The following is a 17,595-nucleotide window of genomic DNA, read 5'->3' as shown; positions in this document are numbered from 1 at the left end:
GAGAGTGGACAAAGGTAGTTGCTAGAGTGGCAGTGGTCGAGCTCAAGGGTGTGATCAACCAGGAGCAGTTTGTGTAGCCCGAGACTTGTGTGTGGAGGACTTCTACAACAGATGATGGACAGTGCCCACAGCATGTGTTCATTATGGGAGATGGACATCTTGCAGTGATAGGTGACCGCCCTCCATGCCCTATGTTGGTCTTCATTGGAGCAGTGAAGGAAGACCATAGTGGGCCGAAGTCCCTAAGTAGCTGAGGAGCAGTAGTGGGCAGATTGAGAGTTGTTCACAAGTGGAGTTGTGAACAACTCGACAGGAGTCTCGATGTGTTGATGCGTGGATAGACGAACAATCAACTAGAGAGCACATTAGATAGCAGAGATTCACTTGATAGGAGCATTGATAGAGGCAGGAGCTGCAGATCGAGAGCCGCAAGACCGAGCAGGTACAGGGTACAACCGAGAGGAGCTGAGAGAACATGCGATAGCCAAATGGTCAGAGTATCTTGTTGAGGGTAGATTGTTTGTCAATGTACTGACACCAAGCCCCAGTTTTGTATCTTGTACTAGTGGATGTATGAGGGCCATTATCCCTGGTACAAGAGCCCTAAATTGTTGTATTATATGTTGTTTAATATAACGAAGTTATGTTGAAAATGTAAAAAGTTGTTTGTATTTTGTGCATGTGTGATTTATTGTTGTTATATTCCGTTGTGCAAAGTAGTATCATTGAGATTCTTGGTTTGGTAGCGTCAGAGATTTTAAGGCTCTATCATAGACCCAAGGTCGTGGAAAGTCAACATTAAGGGCATCCAAAAAACCTGAGGAAAATTAAGCAAAGTGACATGAGTTAATAGATGCCTCAATTTTCTCTAGTTCCCGGTTTTTATCACAAAGGAAACATCCAACCCAATGCTTAACATGAACTTTTAAGTTTGACATCAAACATTATCAGTGGGCCATAGCAAAAAGGGAGGGATTTATATGACAACCATGCCAAACATCTCGACCCAGACTAACAAAGATACCTTCATTACCCAGGAATGGTTAAATACAAATGGATTTTTCTGACCAAAACCATTTAAGGTAAGCTCGAGGCAAATAGGAAAATGGTCTGAAATAACTTCTAGAAAGATCCAAGATTGATATTTACCAACCCTGGTAATCAAAGAATCAACAATGAGAAACTTGTCCAACCTCTATGCAATCCCATCAGCACCAGTTTTGCCATTACTCCAAGTTGCGCCCAAAGGAATGGGGCAAGGGTCAACAATATTGGAGCTCGTGATAATCTAGGAGATCACCTCTTTGAAAGGGTCAGGTCATGTCGATTGTCCCCAACTCTCATTAACAGATGAAGTAAAATTAAGGTGCCCTGCAAGAATAAGAATTTGAGAGCAGACCAAACCACTACGATATAGCAGGGTCCAGAAGTTTTCCCAGTCCAGGTAAGGGCCATAGCAATTAACCAAGACAACTTGTCCATCAAGGCCCCTAAAGGAAGAAACCATAATAATCCCAGCCAGCGAGTGAAAAGGCTTTAAAGTGGCATCTTTAGGGTTCCATATAACATCAAGGCCACTTGAACGCCTAGCAACACCGACCGCACAGATAAACCAATCAGGGCAAATTTTTGATAGGGTGTCTCTTGTTTTTCAAGCAAGAAGCATAGTTTCCTGGAACAAGATAATGGAAGGATTATGAACAACAACAAGTCTACGGAGGGCATGGACTTTGGGAGGGCCCCTAACTCCTCTAACGTTCATAGACATAATAATCATGGGAATGTGAGAATTGTTGAATCTAACACATCAAAAACCCCTACTGCAATATCTGGTTTATTATCTCCTACTTTTTCTTTACATTAACAAGTTATTTATATGCATAAATATTGAAATAAACATAATTGCAGCCTTCACAAACATATAGATCAGCCACTGAAATACATTGAGACAACACAAGGGACACCATTATTTTTGGACAATCATCCCCAGAAAAACCCAATGCGGGAAAACCAGTGTAGCATATAGAGGGTTTTATTGTTAAGCAGATTATGAATACAACTAGGGTGCTAGAAATGGCTCACCCTTCAGAGAATATCCTTTGTAGCAATACCTCTATTCGGAGACAAATATTCTGGTTGATCAGCAACTGGATGAACGATCCCACAGTGACTCTGGTTATACCTTGTGCTGGACAGCGAAAGCTACTATGGTTATTCCTTGTGCTGGACAGCGAAAGCTACTCCACGCACTCTTTGGAACTGCGTTACCCCCTTAGGGACTGCGTCACCCTCAATGGCTCTACGTCAACCAATCAGCTCTCAGTTTGTCTCACTGAATCACCTCAGCGCAGCCTCTAAAGCCCTTTGCGTCAGCCTCTACGGCCTTTGCTTCAACCTCTTAGCCCTCTATGTCCTCTACGTTGGCCTCCTCAACCTCTGCATCAACCCTTGTTGCCTCTGCATCAGCCTTCCTAGGCTCTACACTACCTCTTCCGGCACTTTGCTGCCTCTCTGATATGTATCCTTCAACCTTGGATCGAAATCCCTTGTTGAACTGCCCCTCACTGCAACTGATCACTCACTCGATTTCCTTAGCAAACCCTGCCCCAGAAAATCGATTTCTTGATCTATCTTGGTGTTTTGGTGTTTCTCCAACTGACCCTCAAGCCTCCTCTTATACTTTTCTTGTTGATGATTCAACGGCCGAGATTAAGTCCCTAATCAACGGCTAAGATTAGATCAGGCTTGATCCTCATTATTTAGAATTTTCTCACCCATTTTATATTAATACACATTAATATTTTAATTTTCCTAAGTTTATAATTAGGAACCCCATTAAAAATATTAATTATTTTAATATCTTTCCATCCGGGTGGAATTTCCCCAAACGATTTCTGGGTCTTGGAGATCTCATGTGCCTTAGCCTCTCCACCAATTTTCATGACTAGAGCACATCTGATGCTACCAAATATCAACAAAAATACTCTTGGAGGCGGGCATTTGTGATCTAAGGGCCCTCAGAGACTCCAAGGATATAGGAATATCAGTAAAATAGTCTCCCTAAAGAAAATTTGCATAGTCTAAAAGCTTCTTAAAAGACTTTTTCTTTTGAACCATGACATTCTGAAAGGTGGCAAGGGGTGTATCCAGGGGAGAAGGGAATACCTGAGAAGAAGGAAAAGAGGATATGGCAACTACATTAAGAGAGGAATCGAGAGAGGGATCCAAAGATCCAAAGACCTGTTCCGAAGAAGCCATAGTATTTTGCTCAAGGGATCTTTGCTAGGGAAGAGCAGCATCCAAAACAGGTGGCCTAACCAAGGGGTCACTATGGAAGCAAGAGGAGACTAGAGTCGATTTTTCCGCCCCCAGAACGAAGGGTATGGTTTTGGCAAATCGAGTTCACCATAGAATTAACACTCACTAAAGGAGTAGATGAAGAACGAGCAAGACCATCTAGTAAATTAATATCAACTTTTGAGAGGGAGGTGATAAGCTTACCGGTCATGGAGTCGCTAATTCACTGAGTGGTCTACAATGAAAGCCAGAGAGTGGTTGTGCCAAGAGAAGTTGCCCATGTTGTAGTACTCGAACCATCTCTAGGAGCATCAACCTTCCCATTCCCAAAGAATTCGTCCCAAGTGGTGAGATCGACTCAGCCCCTATCCTAACCAACCACAACCACTGCCAAAGCATTGGTCCCAACAACAATGCCATGAGCAACAGATTCCACAACATTTTGAACCCCATTACATAGAGACAGACATTTCTGAAAAGCCTCTGCCCATAGAAGCTCACTATAGACTACTTTTGCGATAATCGCAATCAAGACTAAATCGACCAGGGAAAAAATCGTAAAAATCAAAATAAAATCAGTAAAAATAGGCAAAATTAAAAAATACAGAAGGAAAAAAAAAAAAACAAAAAACACGGAAAAAATCACTATTTTTCAAAATGAAAAAAAATCACCGCTTTAATACAGTAGGAGAAGAAGCCTCACATGGCGGAGGAGCCCGAACACCATTTAGAAAACCCTCCGAACCCTTCGGCCCGAAATTGGTATGTTGAGGAGTTAAATTTTCGACCCCAGAATCATCCACCCGCCAAGAGCCATTCTGCTGCAAAAAGGAACCAGAGAAGAGTTTTTTTTTATGCCATGAGGTCGCAAAACTCAGGAAGTCGCCTTCAGATGTCCCGTTTGGTGGCAAACAGAGCATTTGAACGGTATCTTCCAGAATCCAGTCTCTGGCTGAAAGAGAAGTCCCCCGGAGAAATGTCCATTTCTGCCGGCAGACTCTTAGCCATATCCATCTCCACAAGGACACATAAAATCCTTTTGTCAAATGCGACTCAGGATTTCTCATCAAAAAAAATGACGCGGCCAATGCAGTCTACAACCCTCTTCACAACCGGCATTGTCCATAACTCGATCGTAAAGCTGACCAACTTTACCCAAAAGTATTGTGATTTAGGCTTGTCCACCAAGGTGTTGAAACCCACACTCCATCGCTGAAGCCATGGATATCCCGTTCCTATCACCCAAGCCTACTGTAAAATCATCAGGAGATCCCTCCATCCAAGAAATGAAAATGAATCCAATGATTCATCAATAGGCTGATCCAATGTTGCACGAAGCGGGAGCGAAGCGGAAGCGCGGAGCGCGGAAGCGTCATTTTCCAAAAATCTAGGAAGCGAAGCGTCCACGGAAGCGTCTACTATATATATATTTTTTTTTTTATTTTTTTGCATTTATACTCAAAACAAACATCCCAAATACCAAATTAATTGTAGAAGACATGAAAACATGCATATTTTTGCATAAATCAAGATAGATATGGCATCCATGATTCCATTGTAGTTACTAGTATGTACAACAATCATCTATATTCTAGCTATTACAAACATACATCAAATTTTTAAGCATATTATAAAACATAAAACATTTAAGCATATTATAAAACATAAAACATAGAGCATATTATGATTTATCTAGCAAGTGAGCAACTGTCAACATTTGTCATGTCCAAAATTCAAATAATAATGTTTACAAAATATGTCACTTGGTCACCGCCAAGCCAAAAAGGTTCAAAATTCAAATTCACAAGTCTACAAGTCTAATGAGTAATCTATGACAAAAAGAAGTAGATTGTGAATATATCTACTAATCTCTCCTCCTTCCACCACGAATAGAACGTGATGGCGGGCCTCCACGTGGTGGCAATGAAGAAGATGGTCCCTGTGTAAGTCGTGGCACTGGAACTGATGAAGAAGAACCCCCTGCCGTTGGTGTTGAACCATGGAACCTAGAAACCAAGGGACCAGATGGGGGTGGGGGTTGTGGCATATCAACACCCGTGTCATCATCCTAGAATCGCTCAAAAAATTCATGCAAAAAAAAAAACACTAGTTAACAAAAAAATTAAAAACATGAATTAGAGAAATGCTTTATAAGGGAAAATTGGAAAATTCATACCACAATGGACATACCTAGATAAGAGAATCCTCTAATTGCTCTAGTCGCAACACTCCATCCTCCAAATTGGGCTCCTCTGGATTCTTGTCCCAAGTCAACAAGTCTTTATTAGACTTTGCATCTTCACAGTAATGGGACAACAATCGCAAGTTGTAATGAACATAAACCAAGCTCTCTGCCCGGTCTAAATTCAACCTGTTCCTTTTAACACTGTGGATGAAAGAATAAGAGCTCCAACACCTCTCTGCAGAAGAAGTGTTTACCACCTGTGATAGCACCCGCAATGCCAAACTCTGTAGAAGTGGAGTAGGCCCTCCATGCATGTTCCACCACTCAAGAGCAGAAAAATGCTCTCGATCTTGAATTGCATGCATGCTCCCAAATGGACCAGTGTTGCTCGTATAGTTGCTCACCTGTCTCCGTACCAATGCAGCCTCCTCATTATCAGGGATTAATCTACTCAATGCAGCCATATATTTTTCGTGAACCTCTTTATCTTGGTGTGGTTTTTTCCTGCTTCCCCCCCCCAGGTGCTGGTTTTGAAAGCCATGATGGATGATAGTATTTAGGTGTCAAAACATATGCTAATGCATGCAATGGAACATTTAGCATATCCCATCGGTTTTCCACCTCTTCACGAATATAATTGTACAAGGTGGTATCTCTAGGCTCAACAATGTCTTTAATCTGCCCCAACATGCTATCCATTTGCTCATACACCTCCCCAATTACTGGTCGATCTGAATCTGCAAACTTGATCATGTAATAAATTGGTTTGGTGAATTGCAAAACATATTTAACCTGTGACCAAAAGTAACTTTCAAGAACAGTGTCCTTGACTTCATTAGCACCATCTGTGTCAGTGTTAATTTCATCCCATGTTTCAGCACACACCAGATTAGTTAAAGCTTGTCTCACCCTCACTAGCCGCCTAAAGGTGAGGTAATAACTAGCAAATCTTGTCTTTGCAATTTTAAGCAATTGCAACTTGGAGTAAGTGCCATAGAAGTAGTTTACCCTTGTATGCCCTGTGATGAATTTAATGAGCTGCTTCCCTTTCCTGTAAACCTCAGCAATCCACCCACAATCTTTGTGTTTCACAATATCATGCATCAAAAGGTTCAATGTGTGAACCAGGCACCCAGACCAAAAGATGTGTGGATGAGTACGCTCAATAATTTTTCCTGCTAACTTACAATTTGCTGCATTATCTGTGATCACTTGAACCACATTATTCGGACCAACATCTTTGATTGATTTCAATAGGAGATCTGCAATGTTTTGTGCAGTTGCACTGATGGAGGAGGAGTCATGAGATGCAATAAATACTGCACCACTAGAAGAAACACCAAGAACATTTATCAAATGTTGGTTTTTAATATTTGTCCACCCATCTGATACAATGGATACCCCAGAATCCACCCACTCATGTGTAAAACGTGTCAAAGCTCTTTGAACCTTAGCTTTTTCTCTTTCTAATAACACTGTTCTAGCTTTCTCATAGTTGGGGGCCTTGTATCCTTTTGGGGCTTCATTGATGGCCTTTACCATTTCATGCCAATAGGGAGAGCGAAGCACATTGAATGGTACACCGCAAGCACAAAGAAAACGGACTATCTTTCCATCCACATCATCCCTCCCAGCAACATTAAGGAAATCCCCTATTGTTTTTCTACCTCCAGAGGTTGCAAAAGTACCATGAGGAGATGGGCAACTACCAAATTTAGAGGTTGCACTTGATTCAGAATGAGTTTTTTGTTTCTTGTTTTTTCGTTGTGCAGCCATCTCTATTTGGATGTATTTTTGTCTTTGTTCACTTGAAATGTTTGGGCAAATGGTTACCCCCACAGAACCCTTTTTTTCATCACTCTCCAGCACCCCACAAAGATGCCTCCTCAGACGGGTATATGAACCCGTATATGGTTTTCCTCCATGACAACCATGAGGGCACAAAAATTTGTAAGATCCACCACCCTTTCCCCCTTCAAGTTTGGTCACATAGTTCCACAAGGGATTTGATGTACCTTTCCCATCTTGTGCTTCAGTGTCCCCTTCAAGTTCATCCCCTTCCTCTTCAAACCCTTCCTCCTCATCATACATTGGGTCACTACTATTAGGACCAAGTTCATCCCCTTCCTCTTCCCCTCTATTCCTCACCCTTGCCATCATTAAAACCAAGAGTGGAATGATACATAGAAGCCAAAAGAACACCATCTTGGAATATGGATATAGGTGGTGGACAACCTGTAAATAAAGGAGCAAGTAGAAACAATGGGAAAGAGTAGGAGAGGGAGGAGAAAAATAAAATTTTTTTTCAAAAAAACAAGGCAGTTTGGGGTTTGAACTTACCTCTTTAGCTCTTGTAGATGAAGTCCTCCAAGCTCTTGCTCCAAGCTCCTCCTCCTTCTCCTAGCTCCTCCTTCTTCACTCCTCCAAGCTCTCCTCTCTTCTCCTCTCCTTTCCTCTCTTCTCTTCTCCTCTCCTCTCTTCTCTTCTCCAACTCTCATAAACTCAAAGTGAGAAAATGAGAAGAGAATGGGGGCTTTATTCTTTTCTAAACTCACCCTAAAGTGACCCTAACCCACCCCTAACCCACCCCCTCATGCTTAGTTAAGTTAAATTTTAAATGAAATTAAAAAAAAAATATGTTTATTTTGCTGCCCCGCGGGTTGCGTGCGGGTTGCGCCCGGGTGGCGTGCGGATGGCGTGCGCTTCCGGGCAGGTTGCGTGGCGCCACCTCTTGCCCGAATCGCCTTCCGAAGCGCGATTCCGTGGGCAACGTAACCTTATTGGCAGGAATCGTTTTTAAAACATGGAAGCGCGCCACCTCAAATTCGGAATCGCGATTCCTTTGGAGATTCCGGAACGCTTCCGCACGGGTCGCGGTTCCGGATTAGGATCCGGGGGGGGCGATTCCTGCAACCCTGGGCTGATCATAGGCCAATACCCTAACCAGGGCTCAAGTGAACCCTGACCCAAGTTTGAATATGCAATTTATTAAGAGAAATGTAAAAAAGCAACCCATAAGGCTAGGAGCAGAAAGACTCGGCCCTATCTAAGAAATGGAAATGAATCCAATGATTCATCAACGCGCTGATCGTAGGGCAATACCCCAACAAGGGTTTCAAGTGAACCCTGACCCAAGTTTGAATATGCAATTTATTAAGAGAAATGTAGAAAAAGAAACCCATAAGGCCACGAGCAGAAAGACTTGGCGCTCTGCTAAACTCAACATCAAAGCCCAAAGTCAACCAGGGGTTTTTCAGCACACGGTCGCATAGGTTTAGCCTTAGAAGCCCGACCAGAAGATAGTAACCGTGGCTCCTGAGGAGGCTTTCGAGAAGTCTCCGAGTCTCCCGCAGAACCCAGGACAGATGTCCTTCCATGCTGTGATTGACCCACACCCTTTTCAAAGACCCCGCATCTGACGGCATAGTGGAAAGAAACGACAAAGAATACACCAGAAATATGTGCCGGATGTCAGGCACTACTACAATCGAGACGGGAAGCTAGACAGAGGAGGCATCCATGGCAGCACTCTTCACAGGAAGTGTCTGCGTGGATAGATGAGAAGAAATGGTTTGACTATGCCAAGAATATTTGCACCGGACCTGATTGCACTCACTACACTCAGGTTGTATGGACAACCACCGCCAAGATTGTTTGCGCCAAGATTATATCATAACCTGCAATTATTATCCACCAGGGAATTACACCGCAAGCAGGCCTTACTATATAGATCTCTTACAATTTATGACGCCCAGGAACGAGTATGAGCACGCTGTATCTGGGGGCATGGCTACTTTTCACATAGGATACGTAAATCTCCATGAATTTAACATACAAATTAAAATTAAAATTATTTTATGATCAATTTCCATGTGGAAAAAGAATAATCATTTGACTAAATTATTTTATGATGAATTTCCATGTGGAAAAAGAATAATCATTTGACTTGTTAATAATTTCACATATTAAATACAACTTTTACCATTCGCGATGAACTCAGAAAATGACAAACATACCCACATATAGGAGCCCTCTTGGCTGCCGTCCAGAACAGAGACCCAACTTTCCTTGAACTTAAATGCACTAGTGCTCGGTATCAATTTCCTCACCTGTAATCAAATTTCACATTCAGAGACAAACAAAATTGTAAAAGACACCAACATAAATTTGCTATTCGACGAAAAAGAAATCAAACACTTCTCAACGATCCAAAATCTACCGCTGCCAAAATTTTGTCCGCTTTGACATCAGATATCCGTCTCAAACCTGCTGTCGCCTGTTCATATTCAATGAATTCAACACATTATTAAAATGGCTCATATTGAAGTATTGACAGAGACTATATCCATGTCTACATTGTGGCAAAAAGAGTTCAATTCCCCTATTAAAAAAAAAAATATAATCCTAATTATAATTATATAAGAAGAAACCAAATTCATTTTAATACTAAATATTTTAACATTATCATTAAAAATTAACTTTTGATTTGTGAAACTACCTCCAAATCAAAACTACCTCTTTGGAGGTATATATAGTATATACTTTGTAGATTTGAACGTAGGACATTTTATAACAAAAAGACTACAAAAAAGTGTTAATGAAAATGGAAAGAGATAAATGTGTGATAAACGCTAATTTGAATTATATTATAATTAATAATAGATTAAATGATTAATTAATTAATAATAAATAAAATTATTAATTAATAAATATATATTAGAAATTAAATAATAATAATTTAATTTTAAGATCACAATTAAACCAAACAAAAATAAAATTAATATATAAAAAAAATTATTTATGAAAAAAAAAACCTCTTTCATAAAAATGACAATAATTTTATAAATAAAAACATTTATCATATAAAAAAGACTTTATCAGTTAACAAAAATAGCATACATGGCCATTGTTAATATTATACTAGTAAGCAAACATACCTACTTAATAAAGATATTGATAATGTAAATCAGATTTGAAGTTCTAATATCAGAGCTGCCTAATTGATAAAAGACATTGATCACATAAATCAGAGTAAAGTCAAGTTCAAGACAAGACATTTATAATATACCTTAGATCTAAAATTCAACTCTCATATTTATAACATGCTTTTATAGATCTTTGGAATTTTCATTTTGCATAAGGATAATTGTTCTTGTTTTTCATGATAGAATCAAAACATCTTTATGTCATGTAAAAAAGACCTTATCAATTAACAAAAATAGCATACATGGTCATTGATAACACTAGGCTAGTAAACAGACATACCTACTTAATAAAGACATTGATAATGTAAATCAGATTTGAAGTTCTAATCTCAGAGCTGCCTAATTGATAAAAGACATTGATCATATAAATCAGAGTAAAGTCAAGTTCAAGCCAAGACATTTATAATATATGTTAGATCTGATAGATCTTTGGAATTTTCATTTGCATAAGGATAATTGTTTTTCTTGTGTTTCATGATGGAATCAAAACATCTTTATGTTTGATTAGCTTGAAAGGAAAATGTAAGGTTAATATCTTGATAGGCACTTTCTAATATCAATGAGATTTACTTGAATACACTCTTTAAGTGTATATATAGATGTAATGTTCACTCATTTGTTATGAATGAAATTACAAGTTTTTTTCTCAAGAAAAAAGCATACATTAGGTCTAAAGTTCAAGTCTCATATCTGCTAAACACATCTATCAGTTAGCAACTAGGTAACCAGATTCGTCCTTCCTCCCATGTATCCCAAATCTTGTGTGTCAGACACAATTCTTGAGGGGCATGTGTCCAATTCATGGGTCGAGCGTGTTTGAACACGAGGGATTAGTTGACCTAGCAAATCCGATTTGCTCAAGCAGCGTGTCATGATTTTGGGACACATGTCAGCATCCCTTGATGAGGTGGAGGATGCATTTGCAGAGTTTTCCACTAGCACTAGGTGATTTGTAGGCTATGATATGATTAGAGACAGGGGGGCTAAGGAGCCCTATTCTTGATGGGCAACTCATGGGGCAACATGCCCTCCTCTACAGCAATTAGCCATGAGGCTCCTCTCTTAGGTTACTTCATCCTCTTGTTGTGAGAGGAATTGGAGCACATATGGGAATTTGTATAGTTCAAAGAAGAGCGGGCTTGAGCAGTCTAGGGTAGAGACAATGATATATGTGCACACCAACCTTCGTCTTATTTACACGCAAGGGAGGAGTCGTTGAAGGGAAAAACAAAGATGTGGAATGTGTTTCCTTATGATATAGGTTTAGACAGTAGTGTTGAGTTGGCATTGTCTAACTTGGATCTTAATGAGCCAGTGTTAGACCCTGTCACTTTTGATGATGGTGATACTCTTGAGGGGTCATCCTCCACACCAGCAGATGCAGAGATTACATTGGATACAGAGGAGGAGGATGCAAAGGAGAGCAATGGTGTCGTGACAATGATGTTGATTTTGATGATGATGATTGATGAGCTACCTACTACCTTGTAGTTGTTTTGTATTTACTATTTCTATTTGTCATTAGCATTCCTAGTCAAGAGTTCTCAAGACTCAATACCTATGTAACACATTTTGATTTTGATGGCTAAATGAGAAAACTGCAGTTTATTGTTAATTTCTTGTCTTTTTCTATTGGATCATTGATGAATCTGTCACAATTGTATTTGTATCCATAACATTACAAATTTACAATGTAATGTATGTTTCAATCTATATCATCATAAGAATTTGTGTAATAGATAAATATATATAAATATATATATATATATATATATATATATATATATATAATGTGTCCTATGTGTCCTATTCCGGGGGGCCTACGTGCCCCATGTCAGACACTCAAATTTGCATGTCCCTAGGCTAGTAGGCAGACATGCTTACTTAATAAAGAAATTATGATTACTTAATAAAGACATTGATACTGTAAATCAGATTTGAAGTTCTAATCTCAGATCTGCCTAATTGATAAAGACATTGATCATATAAATCAAGTTCATGACATTTATAACATATGTTAGATCTAAAGTTCAATTTTCATAGTTGTAACATACATTAGATCTAAAGTCCAATTCTCATATATGTTTGATTGATAAAAAATTTGATAATATAAGTCAGATCTAAAATCAGTCCCAAGAGTTAGCTCAATTGGTCGAGTCCCCGTTTAAAGCGCTTTTGCTATTGAGAGGTCACAAGGTCATGGATTCAATTCGATTGAGGGGTCATGGATTCAATTCTCTCGACACACTGGACATAATAAGTCATGGGTTCAATTCTCTCAACACCCTCAAAATCAAGTGGTCCCTTTAAAAAGCCACTTCCTTATCATGTTAGTTCAAGTTCATAACTTCCCAACAACTAAACAAAAATTCAAATCTCAAAAAAAAACCCTCTTTTACCTCCACAACTAAACAAATATTCAAATCTCATGCAAACCCCTTTTTTACTCAGCTAATTAATTTATAGTTAAATTCATAAATATATATTTACACATAAAACTGACTCAAGTTCATAACTTTCCCCATACGTACCAAAATCAAAGTTCAAATCTCATATCAGCCTACTTGATAATATAGGTCAAACTCAAAATTCAAATGTCATAAAACTCTTTCCTCGTCTTTCCTCCTCATGCTGGTTCAAGTTCATATTTCTCATATACTACTTAAATTCAAATCTCATAAAAACCCTTTTCTGGGGCATAATGCATGGTTGTATATCTAACTAAATGTTAGATGTATTCCCACATAGTTGTACTACTAACTAAATGTTGAAATGTACGAGACTGACTCAGTTTGACAACTTCCCACGTATTCAAAAAACAATCGGACTCTTTAATGCATAGACAGACTTAGAAGGAAATGAGGAAATGTTCACATATAATGTCGACTCATGTTCAAAAAAACACTTCTTTATAACCTTTCTTTATCTATAACCCTTCTTTATCATGCTGTTCAAGTTCATAACTTCTCGCATTAAATATCATGAAAAAATATTTTCATAACTTCCCACACCAAATCTCATGAAAAAACTTTTCTTATTAAACTATTAGTGTTAGATTGATAAACCAATAATGCTGACCGAGGTGCATAACTTTCCACATACTCAATAAAAATTCAAATCTTGAGCTTAATAATGCAGACTCAAATCTCAGAAAACCCCTCTCTTATACCACCCTTGTTGAGCTTAATAATGCAGACTCAAATCTCAGAAAACCCCTTCCCTATCATGCTGGTTCAGGTTAATAATTTCCCACATACTAAAACAAAAGTCCTAAACTCTCATAAAAACCCTTCTTTTATTGAGCTTATCAATGCGTAGTTAATTTCATAACTAAATATTGACCCGTACAATACTGACTCAGGTTCACAACTTCCCACAGACAACGAAAATTCAATTCTTATATAATATCTTTCTCACCGGGCTCATTAATGCATAGTTACATTCCTAACTAAAAGTTTATACAAATAATGCTGACTCAAGTTCAGAAAACCCTTCCTTATCATGGTGGTTTATGGTGGTTTAGGTTAATAACTTGCCACGTACAAAACAAAAATGCAAATCTCATAAAACCTGTTTCTTAATGCATATTTAGATTCATAAATAAACATACAATGCTGACTCAGGTTCATAACTTCCCACATGCTCAACAAAAAAATCCAAATCTTATACCAACCCTTTCACTATCGGGCTTGTTAATGAAGAGTTAGATTCATCACTAACTGTTTCCATATATAATGCTGATTCAGGTTTATAATTTCACACATTTTGAACAAAAATTCAAATCTCCTGAAAGCCCTTTTTTAAATTCAAATTTTTTTATTGGGCTTATTAATGCAGAGTTAGATTTATAATTAAGTGATTCAGTTTCATAACTGGGTTTATTAATGCAGACTTAGATTCAATATGATATAATGCCGCTCCCGATTCATAAATTCACACAAATTAAACAAAAATTCAAATCTCATAAAACCCCTTTCTTAAATTCAAATTTCTTATTTGACCTATTGCTGCAGAGTTAGATTCATAACTAAATGTTTTTACATATAATAATGCTAATTCAGGTTCATGAATCATAACTGTACACATATTGAACAAAAATTTAAATCTTATTGAAACCCTTTTTAAATTTAAATCTCATAGAACCTTTTTTTATTTGTTTATTTTTATGTCAATGTCATGGAATTTTATTATTCGTTGGATTTTTCAATGCATTATTCATAACTAAAAATGGGTTTATAGGTTAATAATTCAGGTTTTGTATTAAAAGGTTATATGTTTAATTTCGAAATGGGAAGAATATGTACCAGTTGTTTGTTTATGTTAAATTTGGAAGTGGGTAGAGTATTTAAATATGAACAAGTTGTTTGTTCATATTAGTATGGAGCTGACAAGGTGATGTCTTTATTCTCATTCTCATTTGTAGAATAGCTTAGTGATTTAACTCACTCATAGAATAGTCTAATGATTTAACAAGAGTTTAAGTTGCAAAACTTATAAGGTAGCTTAATTTCACAAAAGTTTAAGTTGCAAAACAGTAGCAGAATCATCATCAAAATGAAAGGAAATATCTAAAAGATTTTCATGGAACGTCTATTCTATTCCATTGAAAAGGAAAAAGGAAAAAAAAAAAAAAAAAAAAAACTTCTTTTTTATAACAAAAATATAAATAATAAGTTCCCAGTAATATCTATTCCATTTCATTAAAAAAAAAAAATTGAAAAGAAATACCTATCTATTCCATTCCCTTAAAAGAAAAGAAAAAAGAAAAAAATTAGAACTTCTTTCCTATAACAAATATATAAATAATAAGTACCCGGTAATATCTATTCCATTTCATTAAAAAGAATAGGAAAGGAAAAAAGAGTAAAGACTTCTTTCCTATAACAAAAATATACATAATAAGTACCCCGAGTCGAACTGGCGTTACTGGTCTGGCAGCTTCAGGGACAACTTCCACAGCACTCTGTAGAAGCTCCTTTAAAGAATTTGCAGCCTCTTCAGGGTTGTCTGCATAGGCACTTAAACCTGGCTTCACCTGCAACAAATTAATCAATGGAATTTAATGAGCTTTTTTATACGTAAAGATAAAGATGAAGTGAAACCTCTCAATCAAATGTAGTAAGCTGGGCATACTCTTTTGGCAAACTCGATGCCAACTCCATTAATGGGAATGAGCTCCATATTGTCTCCAAAGCTGTAAACATGGACTCTGGTTCCAGTGCTGCCAGCATCGAATACAACAGCATACCGCCTGCCTTTATATGAAGTTTTTCGGGCAACAACATTGCATAACGAGATTAATGCAATGAAAGTGAAGAGTTTCATGGCGGTCTGCGTATCTATCGCCATCGCCATTGCCTCTGCCTCCTCTACAAACGAAGTAATTTGGTTCCCGCTAATTGCTCTCTGTAAACTCTCCCGAGAAAAAATAAAATTAAAGATCGACTCAGCTCATATAGTCCCGCGCGATCGCATTCCGAATTTTGTCACGCTTTAAATCTGTAAACACTATTATTATATTGCTGTCCCAAACATCCCTGTCTACAGGGTTTTTGTCAGATTGGCAGAGACAAATTATGGCCATTAATGGCGAACCCCTCCAAAACCGAGCCTGCGGACAGCGACCGGGAATCCCAAGTGACAGCTTATTGCTCTGAAACAACGTTGACGCAACAACCTGTCACCTCAGCACGGAATCTGTCATTTCTCACTTGTTGGATGTATATAGTATGTAACTGCACAACCCATCCCCAAAGGAAGGCCAATGCCCTGATGTTCTACTATTTTTTACTGGATGTTGGCACTGCATCTTTATAAATTTCTATTATAACATTTTTCCCAAAGTGATAATACATTTCTCTAATTTGGTATTTGTATTAAAAAAAAAAAAAAATTATATAACAAATTATTATAATATTTTATTTTTTTAAAAGATGATATAACAAAGTTAGATGAGAGGATTCCAACATTTTGTTTCAGAAAAGAAAAACGGATTGGTGTTCTTATTAAAATAAGAAACCTAGTTATATATATCTAAATATTCAAAAATCACACAGTGATATTTATATAATAAGAATATACAGCTATGTCAAACATGTAATTCTGTCCTCTCTAAATTTTGTTAAAAAAAATAATAAGATACATATAAACCTCCTATCAATTTTAACATACACATCAATATTAAAAGAAATCATTACTCAAATTTTACCTTTTTTAAGGTGATTGAACAAAGTTAAATGAAAGCGTTAAGGGAAATCATTGCTCTCATTTTACTTTTTAAAGAAGATATTTTTTTTAAATGATATTTCTCTTAAAATGATTGAACAAAGTTAATTTTTTTTTTCAACGATTGAACAAAGTTACTTTTTCAAGAAGATATTTTTTTTATGATTAAACAAAGTTAGATAAGAAGATCCCAACTTACAAATTGATAAAATATATAATATTATGTTAGGGAAATCATTATTTTTTGTGGTTTTTTTTGTTTTTAAATTTTTTTTAATGATATAGTAGAATTTGTATTGTAGAATAATTGAGTAGCAAAGAATACATATTCACAAAGTTTTGTGATATAAATTTTTTGATATTTTTGGTAGAAAAAGTGAGTAGCAAAGAGTACATATATTCAAAATGCTTTATGATACAAGATTTTCGAGATTTTCTCCTTTAGTTGAATCAAAAAAAGTAGTGGATTTTAATACAAAGTTTCTAAAAACTTTTGCTTTCTTTAGACAAAAATAAAAGTACTGGAAGGCAATAGACTTCCTAAAAGAGCTACTAGTATAGGTTAAGCCTTGTAAAATTTTGATTTTACAAGACATCAAAAGGACTTTGGTCATTACAAATGTAGTTCCAAGGTCACCATATGCTAAGTTTCTTTGTCTTGTCCTTGAGCCATTGTTTCTTGTGTCTGAGTTCTTTGAATTTAACTGACTAAAGCTTCTTTCGTGAGGAAAAAAAAACCCACATGTGACTAACTTGGAATTGCACATTGCTAGATCAAATGTGTCATTTGTTTTTCAATTTATTTTTCTCCTTCTTTGTATTGAAGATATTGAATTGTTGGGGTTTGACCTTCTGGCTTACCTATCTTGGAGGGTCCACAACTATGCACCTACAATGCTCCCA

General features: G+C 37.2%; 1 protein-coding gene across 1 annotated transcript in view; it reads right to left on the bottom strand.

Moving 5' to 3' along the window:
- Positions 1-15,946, bottom strand: part of LOC149163805 (apyrase-like) — a 273,199-nt gene extending 257,253 nt beyond the window's left edge. Inside the window, exons 1-4 of the mRNA XM_089431874.1 lie at positions 15,601-15,946; positions 15,374-15,502; positions 9,702-9,758; positions 9,499-9,591 (exon numbers count right to left, since the gene is read on the bottom strand). Coding sequence (XP_089288000.1) covers positions 9,499-9,591; positions 9,702-9,758; positions 15,374-15,502; positions 15,601-15,822 — 501 coding nt within the window. The 5' untranslated portion in view covers positions 15,823-15,946. The remainder of the gene's footprint in view (positions 1-9,498; positions 9,592-9,701; positions 9,759-15,373; positions 15,503-15,600) is intronic.
- Between the last annotated feature and the right edge of the window lie 1,649 nt (positions 15,947-17,595).

The sequence above is a fragment of the Pinus tabuliformis genome, chromosome 5_1 (assembly GCF_031772625.1).
Source record: "Pinus tabuliformis cultivar Carrire ecotype Pingquan chromosome 5_1, CPIR1, whole genome shotgun sequence".
Lineage (NCBI taxonomy): Eukaryota > Viridiplantae > Streptophyta > Pinopsida > Pinales > Pinaceae > Pinus > Pinus tabuliformis.
The sequence above is the reverse complement of the archived record's forward strand: the minus strand, read 5'-3'. Positions and strand labels throughout refer to the sequence as shown.